Source organism: Octodon degus, unplaced genomic scaffold (genome assembly GCF_000260255.1).
Source record: "Octodon degus isolate 3935 unplaced genomic scaffold, OctDeg1.0 scaffold00089, whole genome shotgun sequence".
NCBI classification, from domain to species: domain Eukaryota; kingdom Metazoa; phylum Chordata; class Mammalia; order Rodentia; family Octodontidae; genus Octodon; species Octodon degus.
In genome coordinates, this window is record NW_004524665.1 from 970,813 (window position 1) to 987,367 (window position 16,555).

Sequence of the window (16,555 nt, forward strand, 5' to 3'; positions counted from 1 at the left end):
GAGAGAGAGAGAGAGAGAGAGAGAGAGAGAGAGAGAGAGAGAGAGAAACTTTAAAGATAGATGATAGTAGATAGATAGATGGATGATAGGTACCTAGATGATAGATTATACATGAAAGATAATAGATGATGAGTAGATAGATAAAAAGATGAAAGATGATAGAGAAACAAACAGAATGTAGGTAGGTAGGTGGTAGGTAGGTAGGTAGGTAGGTAGGTAGGTAGGTAGGTAGACAGACAGACAGACAGACAGACAGACAGACAAACAGACAGATGCCACATTGTTCCATTGCTCATCAAATTGCAACAACCTTGAGCTAGAATGTTTAATTACAGAGAACATCTAGTCCCAGGTGTTACTGATGTACCAGGATGCCTCCACTCAAGCCCTCCTCTTAGGATTCCACCAAGCCCTCCTCTTAGGGTTCCACATCTCCCTTTCTGCCCTCCTCCTCATTCCCTATGCACCCCTGGCACTTGCCTACCACCATCTCAGGCATCCTGCTTTCCTGATATGCGTGGATTCCTTTACTGTCTTCTCCAACCTGAACTTCCTTGGCACCTTCATAGGTGCCAATTCATCTGCCAAGCCCAAGGCACATGTGCCTCACTGGAGAACTGACTCTTTCCCTGAAATGATCAGGTTGTGCCCCTGAGTGCTGAGAGCAGGTACTATCCCGTCACCTCAGAGTTTATTGCTCCACATCACAACCTACCTGTTCTGTCTGACTCTGCTACGGATCTCGAAAACCTGAAGAAACGATGGCTCTAACACCAGAGCCCTGTCCTTTCACACAAGGTGCCAGGTGCCAGTGTACTTTGGCTGACACACAGGTGAGACTGCCAGAGGAGGAAGGAGCCATTCCAGATCCCAAACATACCTCAGAAACACACTACTTCATCATAGAAAATGAGGTCCACACTGCAGACTAAGTACGTGCAATGACACACGGCTCATCACTGGCAGAGCCCATAGCACGCACAGTTACAAAACTTATGTTTAGTCTCAAGCAAAAGTAAACTGTAATTCAGTCAAAACTAATAAAAATGCATACTTTTCATATTAAGGGATGGAGAAGCAATATTTCTGAAAAGATGTCTATTCCAACAGAGCTCTAATAGAAGTGAATTTTAGAATTAAAATGTGCAAGAATTCAAAGAAGAGTATACTAATTGTAAATCTTCATTGTCCTCCCAAATGTAGCCATAATTTACATTTGCAAACTAAAATGTACTGTTTTATCTCCAGAGAAAATAAGCTAGGTTATGGCAATGTGTGGGAATTGGACTTTCTACTTAGAATTTGCTCTGTGGCATCATCTTATTGTATTTAAATTTTCTTTCTGTGTGAGGCTTTCCAGTATTTCAACTGTGACACAGCTCCATATCTTCTAGACCATCTCAGAGATGACAATCGACATCTTAGCCTCAGTCTCATTATTCCTTCTTTGGTCTGCTCTTCTGGTAAAATTATAACCTAAAGAAGAAAGGAATCCTGACTTATTCATTCTTGTATCAATCCCAGCATTGGAGAAGGGGGCAAGCCACACAAAACACTCAGACATTGCCCTTCCCTGATTAAGCAGAATCTAGCAAAGGAGATGATCTTATCCACCAAACAAAGAACTCTTGTTGTTTCAGCCATCAGTTTACTTGAGGTGCACTTAAAAATGAACAAATATGTACTGACGCCTAGCAGTCTTATTTAAGAGACACTATCCCCTCAAATCCAAAAAGTATGCAAATTATATGAATACAGTGTTTATTCTAGAATTATTTATAGTAGCCTCTTATCAGATGCAATCAGTAAGAATAATCAACTCTGCATAATAAGGGAGTGGCTAAATTTTAGTCACAACAGTACAAACTTTCTGTAGCTTTATTCAGCCAAAACTATAAAGATATTAAAAAGAATAGAAACAATACATTTTTATTGCTCTTGTGTTGTATGGTAAAAGTATAAGCAATCTAAATTTTTTTCCTACATGTTTTACTGGTTTCTTCATAATTACAATTGAAATGTGTAATTTTTTTTCTTTTTTTTTTCTTTCTTTCTTTTTTTTTTTTTTTTTTTTTTTGCAGAACCAAGGATTGAACTCAGGCCCTTGCACTTGCACAGGAAGTGTTTATTCCACTGAGCCATCTCCCCAGCCCCAAAATGTGCAATTTCTATGCTTCATCTCCAAATATTTAAAGCAGGTACATGGTTGATCATTTATTTATTCTGCTAGAAAAAAATCCAATGCAATTGTGAAGCTGTCCCTTGTGGACAATATGAGTTCATGAACACAAACCAAAAGCCGTGAACTAGCTTGCACTAACTCTGAAGAACACACCCACCTTTTCGTGTTCGTGAAAGAAGTTTCTGAGTCCCTCGATGCATTTTGCTTTCTAACAGTGGCTTGATGCACAGTGGAAATTTACATCTCAGGACAATGTGGAAGTTGGCTTTCTTCATTTAAGTGCTGGGTTAAACAGCACTTTAATTTAGCTAAATACAGCTATTGAGCATTTGCTTTGTACAAGACCCCATACTTAAGAGTTTCAGAGAATTAGAGAAAGAACAGGCACAGTTGCCACATTGGGTGATTGTGATGTGGTGCAGGAAAAAGTAAGGTCTGAACCTAGAAAGCACAGAACACAAGGCCTGACAGACTCGTCAGAGTAAACAGAAAGGAACTATTGGACGAGGCCAAGGCACATCTCTCTGGGGTCAATGTTGCCTGGACAATTAAACACACATGCTTGAATAAGAGTCAACAAAGACTGAGATGAAGGTAGGGGAAAGCCCAGGTATGCAAGGGGAGCCTCACAAAGTTTAGGGAGTCCAGGAAGGAAGGACTCAAAGAGAAAAGGGAGAAAAGAACCAGCAACAGAGCTGAAGTAGAGGAAGCGCGGGACATGAGGAGGGACCCAGGAATCAGAGGGGTGAAGGGGTGAGAGGAATGGGAAGGGTCGCAGGTGCCAGGAGACGGCTTTCGGTCTCTCACCATGGGCTTTGCTGAAATACATTTATACTAACCAGCAGGACAAGAGCCAAATAAAAGTGTTTAAAAAAGAATACAGAGTAGGGAAACATAGCAGGTCTCTTCTGTACCAACTCCCAAAAGACTTGGTGGAAACAAAAAAGAAGAAGAAGAAAATATTTTCAGTAAGCAGAAGAGGACACAAAGGTAAAGAACAGAATTTTATCCCATGATGATTACGCGTATGGAATTTATATAAAAATATAAAAACTATACTCTGTTTAGCAGTCCTCAGGCTCATATCTCATCCGTAATCACCTCTTTAGGTGACCTCTGCACCTGAGGCTCAGCGCTCCTCTTGCTCTTCATCTTTCCCTGCCAGACGTCTTGCTGATTTAATTCTTGTGTCATGAGAACACTTTTTAAAACAATGTGTGTGTGTGTGTGTGTGTGTGTGTGTGTGTGTGTGTGTGTAGCAGCGGCAACAGCAGCAGTAGTGGAGACTTAACCCAAAGCATTTATACTGAGCTACATCCCCTAAATTCCCCGATTTTTTTCACTTATTCTTTTTTATTTATTTACTTGAAATAAGTTCCCCCTACGTCAGGAAACTGCACAGGTGCTTTACCTTGCAATTCTCCTGCCTCAGCCCGTCAGAGTGCTGGAATTATAGGCATGTGCCATCGTGTGAGGACGCTCCTTAAAGTAATATTGCTAGAGAGGGTGCTGGGGGCCGCGGCTTCTATGTCCTGGAGCGGGCAGTGGCATCTCTCCCTTGCCCTCACGTTCAGATGCTGCTTCACTCAGAGTGCTCTTCCCTTTGGAATCGGAAGCCCCATGCCATGACTGCCACCTTCCTCACAAAGAGCAGCTCAGGGCTGGTTCGCCTCTTTTCTTCTGTATGCAACCTGCATACCCTGTCAAAATCTTACGAAAGTCTGTTTCCCAGGCTTTAGAAATTTTACGAGGCAACCGCAGATTGGCATGGTCGCCACCAAGCACTTGGAGAGCCCACTCCATTTGAAGATAAGGCCACCCCCAGCTCACACTCTTCAGGCCAGTTGGTTCTGGTTTTATTTCCACGTGGTCCTTCTTCCACTGCAGCCTCCATCACACCAACAGCAAGGAAACAGAACTCTAGGATTTTTGCACCGTTTCCTATCTTCCCACCCATGGTTTCCTCATTTTTTTGTGTCTATCACAGAGTAGTTCCTCCTTTTTTGCTTTTCCAGATGGCAGGTCAGTTTTGAGCAGTTTACATTAGTCATTTTACTTCCTCTTTCGGCTGTTCGGAGGCTCAAGTCTAACTTTTTTCTTTTTTTCCTCCATTTTTGGCTGGCTGGTGCAGGTCCCTGTCCTGGCCAGGCTGGAGGGTGGAGGCCTCTGCAGACAGACGGCACTGGAGCTGTTTGCCTCCAGGACTAGATGGGCCAGTCAAGAGGGGCCTGTCTGCTAAGGTCAGTGGTGGAGAGAATTCTCCTAACTGAGGTTCTCAGGACTCCCTGAGATTTTAGCAGGACAACATTATTCTGTCGTTTCCATGTAAAGGACATGCTCAGCTCAACTCTCTAAAAGGGCACCCAGTCTCTGTGAGGCCAGGGGGTTCCTCTGTCTCCTAGGGTCACCCAAGGCACCCTCACCCCCTGTGACCTGAGTGTCTGTCCAGCCCAGCTGCTCACTGAGCCCTGCTCTCCCTGGACCCTCCATCCTCCACTCCTAAGAAGCATAAGCAAAACCTCCCAGCACCTGGCCATTTTGTCAAAAAATGTTTGAGATCCCCTGCAGAGCACCCTCATCTTCTCAAGTCATGGTCATCAGAGTCAGAAGAGATCAGAGCTGTCAGACGTAGCCCCCAGCAGGCATCTTCCAGAACCTTCGCTTTCTTGGAGTAAGGAATACATGAACAATATTCATAAGGTGAAGGAAAGGATTGAGGAGAGGTCAAAGTTGAAGATGTGCTAATAGGAATGCTAGAGAAAGTTCTTGGACAGATAGAAGGGCAGAATTTATAGCATACAAAGACTACCTTTCAGCAGGATGAGCAGCATGAGGTTAGCTAACATGGGGCACAGGTTCAGGGGTTGTGATTTCAGCTAAGTTTATACGGCAGACATTGTGATGGACCAGCACATCACTGGCACCTGAGAGTTTACCAGAAATTGGAACGCTTGGGTCCCACCCCAGCCCAGCCAGGTAGAAACTGTGAGGCTGAAGCAAGCAATCTTTGTCCTCAGTTTGATGCACAATCTTTGTCCTCAAGTTTGAGGATCACTATCATCAGGGTATGAAAGCCAGACCAACCTGAAGATTTTACACATGATGACACACTTTTTATCCAATGAAGACTAAGTCACTTATATGGTAGGACTGAGTAGTTCAATATGGAACTCAGAGAAAGAGGCAAAATTTTGGAACACCCAAGAAAAAATGGAGAAAGGCTAGGATCGTGGATGTAATCCCAGCATTCGAGGACTCCTGTCTCAAAATAAGAATTAAAATGTAGGCTGGAGATGTAGCTTAGGGTAAAGGCTAGGATTGTCGTCTAGGGACTTGCATTGTATGTAATTATATTTTTTATTACTTAACAGTGATAGCAAAAACAAAAGCTCGGGCCAGCTGGATAGCTCAGCAGACTAAAGTGCCTGCTTAGGCAGATGCAGGGAACAGGGTTCTATCCCAGGCATGCATTGCTGGCTTCACCCCTGGGGTGCACTGAGATGATGAATGAGACTAGGCATACTGGCTCATGCCTGTAATCCCAGTGCTTGGGAGGATGAAAACAAAAGGACCTCAGCAAAATATTCTAAAAGAGTCCAGTAGCCCATAATAGCATTGGGTCTTCTGTTTAACTGGCAATGTCAGAAATTGTTGACCTGAGTCCCCTACAGCTCAACATAACAGCATGGCTTTATTTCCTATATTTCGTCTTCATACTTTTCTACTGGATGATTAAGACCAAGGTAAAGCAAGACCTATGCAACAAGAGTTGTAGCTTTTGGGTCTGAGAAGGTCAGTGAAATCCCCTCAGAATTTATCCTGAGATCCTGTACCTCAGATTGTAGAACCTTTGTCAGTGTCAGCCATGTGGATGAGTCACGGCCATTGCTTGGCCAATGTGCTCTCTGTGAAAACCTGAGAGAGTGTTTTCTCTCCATGTGACTCTCCTTAGGCACCTATAATATCCAAATAATGGAACTTAGCAAAAAAGGGGTACACAGATGAATGTCCATTTTGTATCTGTGTATTCAAAGTGGTTAGGATAGATATATAGTTACATTCTCTTAATGAATAGAATGATTTGTTCTAATGGTTTTGTAAATAGGATCTCAAGTCCGCATCTTGTACAGCAATTAACCACTAAGAAGAATGTATGCAGTGTGTTAGTTATTGAAACTGTCCTAGCTATTTGATTTGAAACTGTCTCATTGCTATTTATTTATCAATAAAATTATTTTTAAAAAAAGAAAAAGAAAAAAAAAAGGATCACTATGAGTCTGACTTGTATAGTGAGACCTGTAGACCCTGTACTAAATACATTAAAAAAAAAAATCTCAAAGATAGAAAAGGGGCATATTCAGAATGCATCTCTTTATTGACCTCATTACTTATGAAGATGAGATCTACTTCATAAAATTCTACCATACACTAAAGGATTTCAGCAGATTTAATTTGTGAAATGGGCTGGGGATATATAGTTCAGTGGCACAACGCCTGCTTGGCAAGCATGAGGTTATGAGTTCAATTTCCACAGACACACACAAAAAAAAAATTTGGACACATATTCTCCCTTCTATCTCTTTTACTGAAGAGACACAAAATCTCTATAAGCATCACTGTCCTTGCTTAACTGACAGAATGAAGATTCTTCAGCTTGAAAGGATTGTCCTGGCTTTCCAGGCAGCTCATGGCATGGTTAGAAAGAGCAGCCAGTGTCCCCTGATTCTTATTTCCCTTGTTCTCCATTCCAAAATTGAATGAGGTCTTATTTTTCAAGCTCCATTGGATCTCCAACTGACTGGCCATGGGGATGAGGCCAGCATGCCTGCCCTCAGGCTCTGAGGGTGCAGGTGGCATTCGGCTCTCAAAAAGCACCACACTGTCAAAGCAGCACCCAACCTGCCAAGTGCAGAGCCATGGCCCAGCTCCAGCCTTCTCTAGGGCTGGCCTGAGGTGGAGCCATGTCCCGGAGAAGCCGCAGTGACCATAAGGGAAAGCCCTCAGGCAGGTAGGAGGTATTAAATAAACAATGATGGATATATAGTTGCATTCTCTTAATGAATAGAATGATTTTTTCTAATGGTGTTTGTAAGTAGGATCACAAGTCTGCATCTTGTACAGCAATTAACCACTAAGAAGAATATATGCAGTGTATTATTTGTTGAAACTGTACTCTCGATTTGATTTGAAACTGTCTCATTGCTATATGTTTATCAATAAAACTTTGAAAAGAAAAAAAAATGATGGAAGTGAAAGGTTAAGCAAAACAGCTATTGCAGGAACCGAGGCCAGCCCTGGAGTTACAACAGAGAGCTGCACCCAGCAGGTAATAAACAGGCTCTCCAGGTTCAGCGCTGGCCAGGCTATCTGGGCTTCAGGGTAGCCACACTGCCCATGAACCATGGCTGGAGGCCAAGGCAGTGGCAGGGACAAGGCTTTAGGAACCGGGCTGGCTGGGCTCCTGGGGATACCATCAGCAGCCGCCCCATGAGGTTGTCAAGGGATTCGATGAGTTACTGAGCGCAAGTGCCTCAGAACATGCTCCACATGTTATAAACACCCTGTCGGTGGCGGCTGTTTTTCCAGAGTGACATTGACAGGCGTCTACTGAAATGAACTAACATTTCCCTCCTAACTGACTCATTTGGTGAGAATTAAGTCCTGTGCCAATATGTGAGACTCCAACTGGCCCTCCCCCGGCAGGTACAGCATTCGTTCTGCACAGCCAACCTTGCTGGGTGTTCCTCTTCTACATGGTGAGGGCCTTCTGCATATACCTCCTGATGCACCGAAACGTCCCTTTTTGTTCTCAACTTTTTATGCACTCAACAGAAAAGAAAGCTGGAAAGGGCAGGAGAGACAGTCTTGCTGTATCACCTGGGGGGTGGTGGGAATTGCAGATTGGTCTCCCTGGAGCTATAAATCTTCCAGGCCTCAGCATTTGATTTTGACACTAAACAAATGCATGCTTCAATGGAAATCTGTGCATTAAAGCTAAGAAATCAACCAGCTCGCTTGGAACCACCCTGGTCAGCGAGGTGGAGCGGCACTCACCTTTGTAGTCTGCCAGGCACACGCACTCGTAGCCATTAACCAGGTCCCGGCAGGTGGCCGCATTGAGGCAGGGGGCAGAGAGGCACTCGTTGTACTCTTCTTCGCAATACAGGCCATGGTAACCTAGGAGCAGAGAGAAAAACCTGCGGTCAGAAGCAGCCCATTAAATCCATAGCCAGCCGGCCTGCGAGTCGGCTGACAGGCTGTCCCTGGAAGGGATGCGCAGATGCCTGCCATTTGGGCAGCTGAGTACTCAAGTGGATCCGACACGTGCATCTGAGGGAAGGCTCAGAAGAAAAACCCTGTTCTTATCACGCAGTCTCAAATGTGGAAGAAGCAATGCTCCCCCTACGGAGTGATCCAGGGGCTCTGGTGTGCAGGGACGGGGCCCCTGAGATTGCCACCTGTAGATCTCGGAGGCTGAGATTAACAGCAGGAGAATGACAAGCAGGTCCTCTCAAGGACGGCTGCAACCACACTTGTGGTCTGTGACAGTCAGAAAAACGAAAGAGCATTATTAGATGAGAAAAGCATCAATTCATTTCGTTTGTCGTTCGAGAGAAAACTGAGTGATCAGGCTTAATTAAAATTCCTAATGAAACATGGATTCACTCTATTGTTTATTGAAACATATGATTTTATAAATTGTAACACTTAAAGTTGTACTTAATTTGTTAATGCTTAAAAGTATGATGAGATTGAAGAAAAAAGAAACCAACAATTAATTTTTTTAAGATAACTTTCAGTCTCCTATTTTTAAAGTAGGTGCTTCTTCTAGAAAACGAGAAGACAATATTCCTTGTGATTTTACTCCTTGGTGTTACGCTGTTTTCAACTTTCAAAAACATGTCATCGCCAGCTTGCAGCAAAACCAGGCCGTTTTTGTCCGGCCTTGTCCAAACAATGAGAAACATGTGAGTGCTTTCAAAAATCACTCTGCCTTTCTTAGTCCTGAATTCAGATATGAAGGAAAAATAAACCTTTGCACAAATGGGAATTAGCCATGCGAGCGTTCTCCAGCCTTTTCAGCCCTCCAACCCTGAAAGTCCCATTAGAACGTGAGAATGTGTGACTGTTTTGTTTCCTGCACTGCCACAAAAGTAGGTTAAGCTCATATTTGCATTATTAACAGAGCACTTTCCAAGTGTGCTGCCATTTCAGTTATTTTTGAATTACTTTCCAAATTTAGGCAGTGTTAATGGCCCATTTGAGGAGACCTTGACCTACCTAAGACAAACATACTGTCATTTTCAATTCTTCTACCCTACCCTGTGATTTTTAATTGCAGAGAAATACATCCTATTGCACTCCACCGGAGAGCCTTGGTTGACGAACATAATTTGTCTTATGCTTTGGGGAAGGTGGCTGCATTTGTGCTTGTGTGGGGCAGATGGTCCTGTTGGTCGCCCGACGTAGAGTTTGTGAACAGAAGCAACATCCTGCTGCATGCCTTTCTTTGTGAATCAAAATGTTTGCAAACAGAAGCATCCATGAACTGAGGTATTGCCATACAGCACTTGGACCACCTAGACAAAGATTCTCTACTAACAGTGACTTTGTCCACTAGAGGGTACTTGGCAATGTTTAGAGACATTTTGGGTTATAAAAAGTAGGGTGGGTTGGAGGGAGAAGGTGTTCCAGATAAGAGTCAGCACACTGCATCCTACAGACCCAGCCCACCCAGCCCACTCTTGTCAATAACATTCTCAGACATGCCACACCCATCCACTTATTCACTATTGTCTGCGGTTGTTTTCACACCACACTAGTAGACTATCGTGGCAAAGGCCATATGGCTTGTGAAGCCTAAATATTGACTTCCTGGCCCTTTACTGGACAAATTTCTTGACTCCTGGTCTAGAGTGAGTGGATGATTTTTCCCTTTGCAAGTGTTTGAATATTGATTCCTTATCAAATATATAGCTGGCAAATATTCTCTCCCCTTCAGGAAGTAGACTTTTTACTGATGTTTCCTTTGTGGTACAGGTTTTTAGTTTGATGTAGTGACCCTTGTCTATTTCCACATTTCTTGCCTGTGCTTTTGATGTTCTGTTCAAGGAATTATTGCCAAGACCAATACCATAAAGGCTATCCTCTATTTTCTTTTAAGGGTTTTATACTTTCAGGTCTTCATATCTAAGTGATCCATTTTGAGTTGAGTTTTGTATGTGGTAAAAGATCTCATAAATGAGCAATAAGTACAAAAAAAATAGTATCACTAATCATCAGAGAACTGCAAATCAAAACCATGATAAGATGGTGAAAAAAATACCACATAAGTGTCAGGATGGCCATTGGAGATATATATATATATATATATATATGTAATATTTATTATAATAAATGTAATATTTTATATATAATATCAAGTGTTAGCAAAAATGTGCAAGAATTGGAAGTTCACATACTGTTGAGGAGAATGTGAGATGCTATAGCTGTTATGCAAAATAGTATGGAGGATCCTCAAAAACTAATTTAAATGATTCAACAATCCTATTCCTCATATTTATCCCAAAGAATTGAAAAATAGATCCCAAAGAGCTATTAGTTCACTGTAGCACTGTTCATGATATCCAGTAGGTAGAAACAGACTAGATGCCCATTAACCAATAAATCAAGACAGAAAATATGCTGCATACATAACTGTAAAATATTATACCCCAATCCCAACACTCTAGGAGGCTGCAGCAGGAGAGTCCAGCCCAGGCAACTTAGAAATTTAGTGAGGCCCTGTCCCAAAACATTTTTAAAAAGGGGCTAGGGATGTAGCTCAGTCTGAAGGTCATGGGTTCAGTCCTCAGTCACACACACACACACACACACACACACACACACACACCCCACAGATAGAGAGGAATCCTGTCATATGCCAGGCAAGATAAGCCAGTCACAGAAGGTCAAATACTGCCTGACTCTACTTGTGTGAGGTCAGACTAACAGAAGCGCAAAGTAGAAGGTGCCGCCAAGGTGGGGGAGAGGGGAATCAGGGCAGCTGCTGCTCCATGGATGAAGGGTTGCGAGATGACCTGGGTCTCAGAACGCGCTGGCTGCACAGCCATGTGCACACGGCACGCAGTCCTGTAACACACAGTTCAAAATTGCTGTGAGAGCTGGATCTCATGCTGCCCATTTCTCACAAGTAGTGCATGCATGTATAGAGTTAAGCGCCTTCTGCCTCCTTTGTTTAATTAGAAGGACCCTGGCTGGGCATGGTGCTCCCCTTTTGTAAACCCAGCACTCAGGAGGATGAGGCAGAAAGACTGACATGAGTTTGACCCCAGCCTGGACTCCACAGTAAGTCAAGACCAGCCTGAGCTACATAAGCTATATAAGACCCTGTTTTAAAAGCAAAAATCTAATTATCAGAATCTTTTTATAACCTGTATGAAGCCCAATCACATGCACCATCTCTGCCACTGTATCTGCTTTCCCAGCTGGTCTTTTATCAATTGGAAGGGTAACACATAACCCGACATGAGTCTCTAACCTCTGACTTGAGGTGTTATTTATACAGATAAGAATCAAAAGCAAGCCCAGTTGCATGAAATCATTCATCATCATCTCATGTTTTGAAAACAGTATCATTATCTTTTTTCCACCAGCAACATGAAAAGCAAAGGAGGAAGTTATTCTACAGAGATAATTAAGCCGGTGATGTTTTTCTTCCTTAGGGGAAAAAAGAAAGACAAGGTTTCATATTCTAAAAGGGTTTCTCCAGAGACAGCAATATTTAAATGTTTTTATGGAGACATCGAGGCACCCTTTACAGTCAGAGCCAAGAAGCCGAAATCGGACCATTGCAATGAAACTGCGTACCTTCCCAACGAGAAAGGCACCATGAAAATGAAGCAGTTGCCTCCCGCTGGTAATTAATTCAAGCAAACAAATTAGCTCAGGGCAGTATGCCCAGGGTCTGAAAAAGTAGGCTAGTCCAAAGACTTTTTTAAAAATTAAAATAAGAGTGGAATGAGAGTACCTTCTTCAGAATTTCCATCTTTGCTGCTCTGATCTCTACAGCTTGTCCCTGAATATTTTGTTCCCTTCAGTTCTCTACAGTCTAGAAACCTCAGCAAGCACAGGACCTGTGAAGCAGGGGGTCCTGGAGCTGGCTGCCACATTCAGGCAGAGTGGGAAGATGGGGTTCATAGCACAGAGAGGTCTGGCCAAAGCAAAATCAGGGTTGGAAGACCACACACACCCCAACGCTGGCCGTGTCTCACTCAGGACTCCTGGGGACAGGTACAAGACAGGGGGAAATGGGCAGGAACTGCATGGAAGAGCACTGGTCAACAGCTGCCTGGAACTGGTGTTGACATTTTCATTAAGAAGAGTGCGGGGGGGGGGGGAGCAGCCAGATAACTCAGTGGACTAAAGCGCCTGCTTAGGCAGAGCACAGTGGCCAGGGTTCAAGCCCTGGCATGCCATGCCAGCGCGCTGAGACAGCGATTGAGACTGGGCGTGGTGGTGCGCATCTGTAACCCCAGCACTTGGGAGGCTGAAAAAAGGAGAATCACTGAGTCCGATCTACCTAGTGAGACACTGTAGACTCTGTAGACCCTGTCCTTAATACTTTTAAAAAAAAAAAAGGAGAAAAGGCTGAAGGCAGATCTGCACAGCTGCTCAGCAGCAGAAAAGGAGGCTGATCGCCACAGAGGACAGGGCTGGGCAGAGGGCAAAGTACACAGCATGAGTGGCCATGAAGAAGGGTGCCTCAGCGGGCTGGTTAGCAGTACACAGGCTCCAGGGAGCGTGAGTGACCACTGGTGTGGAAGAGCAGCAGCTCACGGGAGACATCAACACGATGGCTGCTAATGGCACCTAGCCTGCCCCTGCAAGGTTGTTTGGAAAATGAGGGTGAGGGTCCCTATCCCACTGCCTGGAAAGTTCTACCAGATGTTAGTAAGGATGAGAGCTACTTAACCTCTTGAACTGTTCAGAGTATTCTTCAACCACAAAGCAGCAGCCCAGCACCCTGTGCCACTGTGGACTCTCCCACTGGACCTGCATGTGGCAAGACCCTGTTCCTAACCTTCCAAGCCTAGAACCTCACTGCTGAGTGTGTGCGGCACCGATCTGAGATGCCCGGCACTTCCCTGGAATATGCTCCTGCACAACGGAGAAACGAATGCACTGGAAGTTGCTTGCCATATTGGGAAATCACCTCACGAGGGCAGTAGCTCTAGGACAATGGAAGAAACAGCACATGGACACTGTGGAAGACCAAAACACATCCTCAGAATGCTTTCTGACAGCGCTGATGTATTAGCTTTCTGTGCACTGAGATGAATACCCAACATCCACAACTTCAAGGAAGACAGGCTTAGTGGGCTTAGGACTCTCATACATGCTCATCTCAGTCCATGGCTATGGTGGAAGGCCACGCCACCTGACTCGCAGTGGCTGGGAAGCAGGGCAGGGGAAGAATGCCAGTGGGGCAGAGCAGAGACAGACCCCAAAGCCATGCCACCAACTCCTGGGTGGACCCCAAGACCAATCACGTTGAAACTCCATCCTAACCACCACAACTGTGTCCGTAGCCCCACCACCAGGTTAATCATAGAATTCAGTTGATTTCCACTAGAAGATTGGAAAAGATAATATTTTAACTGATTTCTTTACTTGATTATCATTTAGCCTCCTCTGCTACAATATAAACTTGAAGGTCGAGGGCTCAACTGTAGTCTTCATAGCTGTGCCCAAAGTACAGGTACATAAAAGCTGTAGCAACCACCATAGTTAAACCACTACCCCAAATACCACTGTCAACACTCACTTAAGTTGTGCCTTTCCTGCCCCAAGAGGGTCCTGGTGGCCAGGCACAGAGCTTAGGGGTGCGGTTGCCACCTGCAAGGAGCTCACAGTCCCGCAGCACACCAGGAACACTTGCTTTGTGTGTCTAACTTGTTTCATCCTCAAAACTCAAAGGATAAGCATGACTGGTCCCATTTTACAAGGGAGGAATTAAGAATCAGAGAGGGTCACACTGAACTTTAGTGACCTTTTCCAGGACCTCATCTCCAGAAACACTCACACTGGGGTTAGAGCTTCAACACAAGAATCATGGAGGGATGTAAACTGATTCGGGAATTCTCAGCCGTGGCACAGCAATGGCTCTCCCCTTCTCTGAAGTTTCACTTTCAATTACCTGCAGCAAAGTTTGGCCTGAAAATAATAAATGGGAAACCGCAGAAATGAACAACTCATCCCTTGTAAGTTGCACAGCCTTACGAACAGCATGAAATAAATCTCACAGGCTCTTGCTGTCCTGCAGGGCTGGGGAATCACCTCTCTCTCCAGGGTACCTGGACTGGATGCTGGGTAGGCACAGTGCAGTGCGCTCCCCGTATCTGCAGGTTCTGCACCTACAGACTCAATTCATTTGTTCAAAAATATTTGGGAAAGATGTTGCATTTGACTGAACATGTACAGGCTTTTTCACCTGGTCAGTATTCCCTAAACAGCACAGCTGAACAGCTACTTACATAGCATTTACACTGCAACAGTATAAGCAGTCTGGAGAGGAGTTACAGTAGAAAGGAGGCTGCTCATGGATTATATGCAGATACAATACCATCAGAAAGGAGGGCTTGGGCATCCTCCGATTTGGGTGCCCATGGAGTGGGGACACAGCTGGGCCACCCCTCTCAGATACTAACGGGTGGTCACAGAGTTTGGTCTATTCATGGTTTTAGGCATCCTCTGGGCATCTTGGAATACATCCCAAGGATAAAGAAGGACAATTACCCTGATGTTCTGGTCCACAGCACTCTTTATTGTTGCCAGCTGTCCTGTGCACCGGAGGGTATGGAGCCTTTTTTTTTTTTTGAGTACACGCTTGTGGTATGTGAGGCGCACATTCTTCATGGGGCGGTGGAATGTGTTCACAGCACAACTCACTTCGTTTTTCATCTCCCTCCCCTTCTCCTTCCACCTCCTGGCTCCCTTCCCATTTGTAAAACTCTCACCCTATTTCCTACTATCTGTCTTTTATTTTACTCTTTTCTTACATTTTGGGTTTCTCAAATAAAAGAAGTCACATGATATTTAAGCGAGTTTCCAACCCCTTTCCCTTATGTCTTGAGGTACATCCATTTTCCTATTAAAGTTTATCTTTCTACAGAATGAAGTGACACTCCATTGTGTGTAGAGAACATATTTCCCATATCCATCATCTGATGGTGGACATACAGGCCACTTCGAGATTTACTACACACTCTGCATTCTCAAGGTTGTGGTTGGAGGCTTCGCAAGGGAAACAATATAATGCAGGACACATTTTATAAGACCCCCAAAGAGTCATATACAAAGAGTGCAGGAAATCTGTCCCCATGCTAAAGACCGAAGAATACAGCTAAGAGTCTAGATCCTAATATCCTGCATGAGGCTAGCTGAAAACCTAGAGGCCGTTACAATGCCTCCCACAAATCCAGCTGAAGACCTAGAGCCCATGACAATGTCTCATGCAGGCCTGCTTCACAGATGTGCACTGGGAAGGCCTGAAGGTCAGTGGTGGAAGCTAGAAAGTCTGTGCCAGCGGGATGAAGGCTCTGTGCTAGCAGGCTGAGGGATCTGCACTGGAGCTAGGAAGCAACACTCAAGGTAAGCACCAGAGCTACCCTAAAAGCACCACAGCCGTCCTCAGCCACAGTGAGGTCCCGAGCTCCTTCAGCAGTGAGGAAAGCCAAGTTCCCATCAGGAAAGCCAATGTGACAGATGAATGACCATTGTGTATCTGTGTATTCAAAATGGTTAGGATAGATATATAGCTACATTCTCTTAACTCAAGGAATAGAGGGATTTGTTCTAATAGTGTTTGTAAATAGGATATTATGTCTTCATCTTGTACAACAAATAACCACTAGGAAGACAGTAAGCAATGAGTTAATTATTGGAACTGTCCTACCAACTTGATTTGAAACTGTCTCATTGCTATTTGTTTCTCAATAAAATTATGAAAAAAGGGGGATATAAATGAAGAACCATTTTGAAAAAAATACGCATATATCTGAATATACAAAATAGTTAGCATAGATAGATATACAGCTATTTTCTCTTAATTCAATGAGAAGAAGTTTTGAACTAACAGCATTTAGACAAGATATCATGTCTGCATTTATACTATGAATAACTACTACAAAGACAACAATATGCAACATATTAATTATTATAACTGTCCTACTAACCTGTTTTGAAACTGTCTCACTGCTACTTTCTCAATAAAATTAATATAAAAGATATAAAAAAGAGGAATAAGTGGAATAAGTGCTTGCCTGGCAAGCGCAAGGGCCTGAGTTCAATCCCTGGTTCTGAAAAAAAAAA

At 43.9% G+C, this 16,555-nt stretch overlaps 1 protein-coding gene across 2 annotated transcripts in view; it reads right to left on the reverse strand.

Moving 5' to 3' along the window:
- Positions 1–16,555, reverse strand: part of Dner (delta/notch like EGF repeat containing) — a 340,243-nt gene that overhangs the window by 33,421 nt on the left and 290,267 nt on the right. For both annotated transcript variants that reach the window (XM_023722281.1, XM_004637300.2), the window contains one exon: positions 8,237–8,359. In XM_023722281.1, the coding sequence (XP_023578049.1) occupies positions 8,237–8,359 (123 nt within the window). The remainder of the gene's footprint in view (positions 1–8,236; positions 8,360–16,555) is intronic.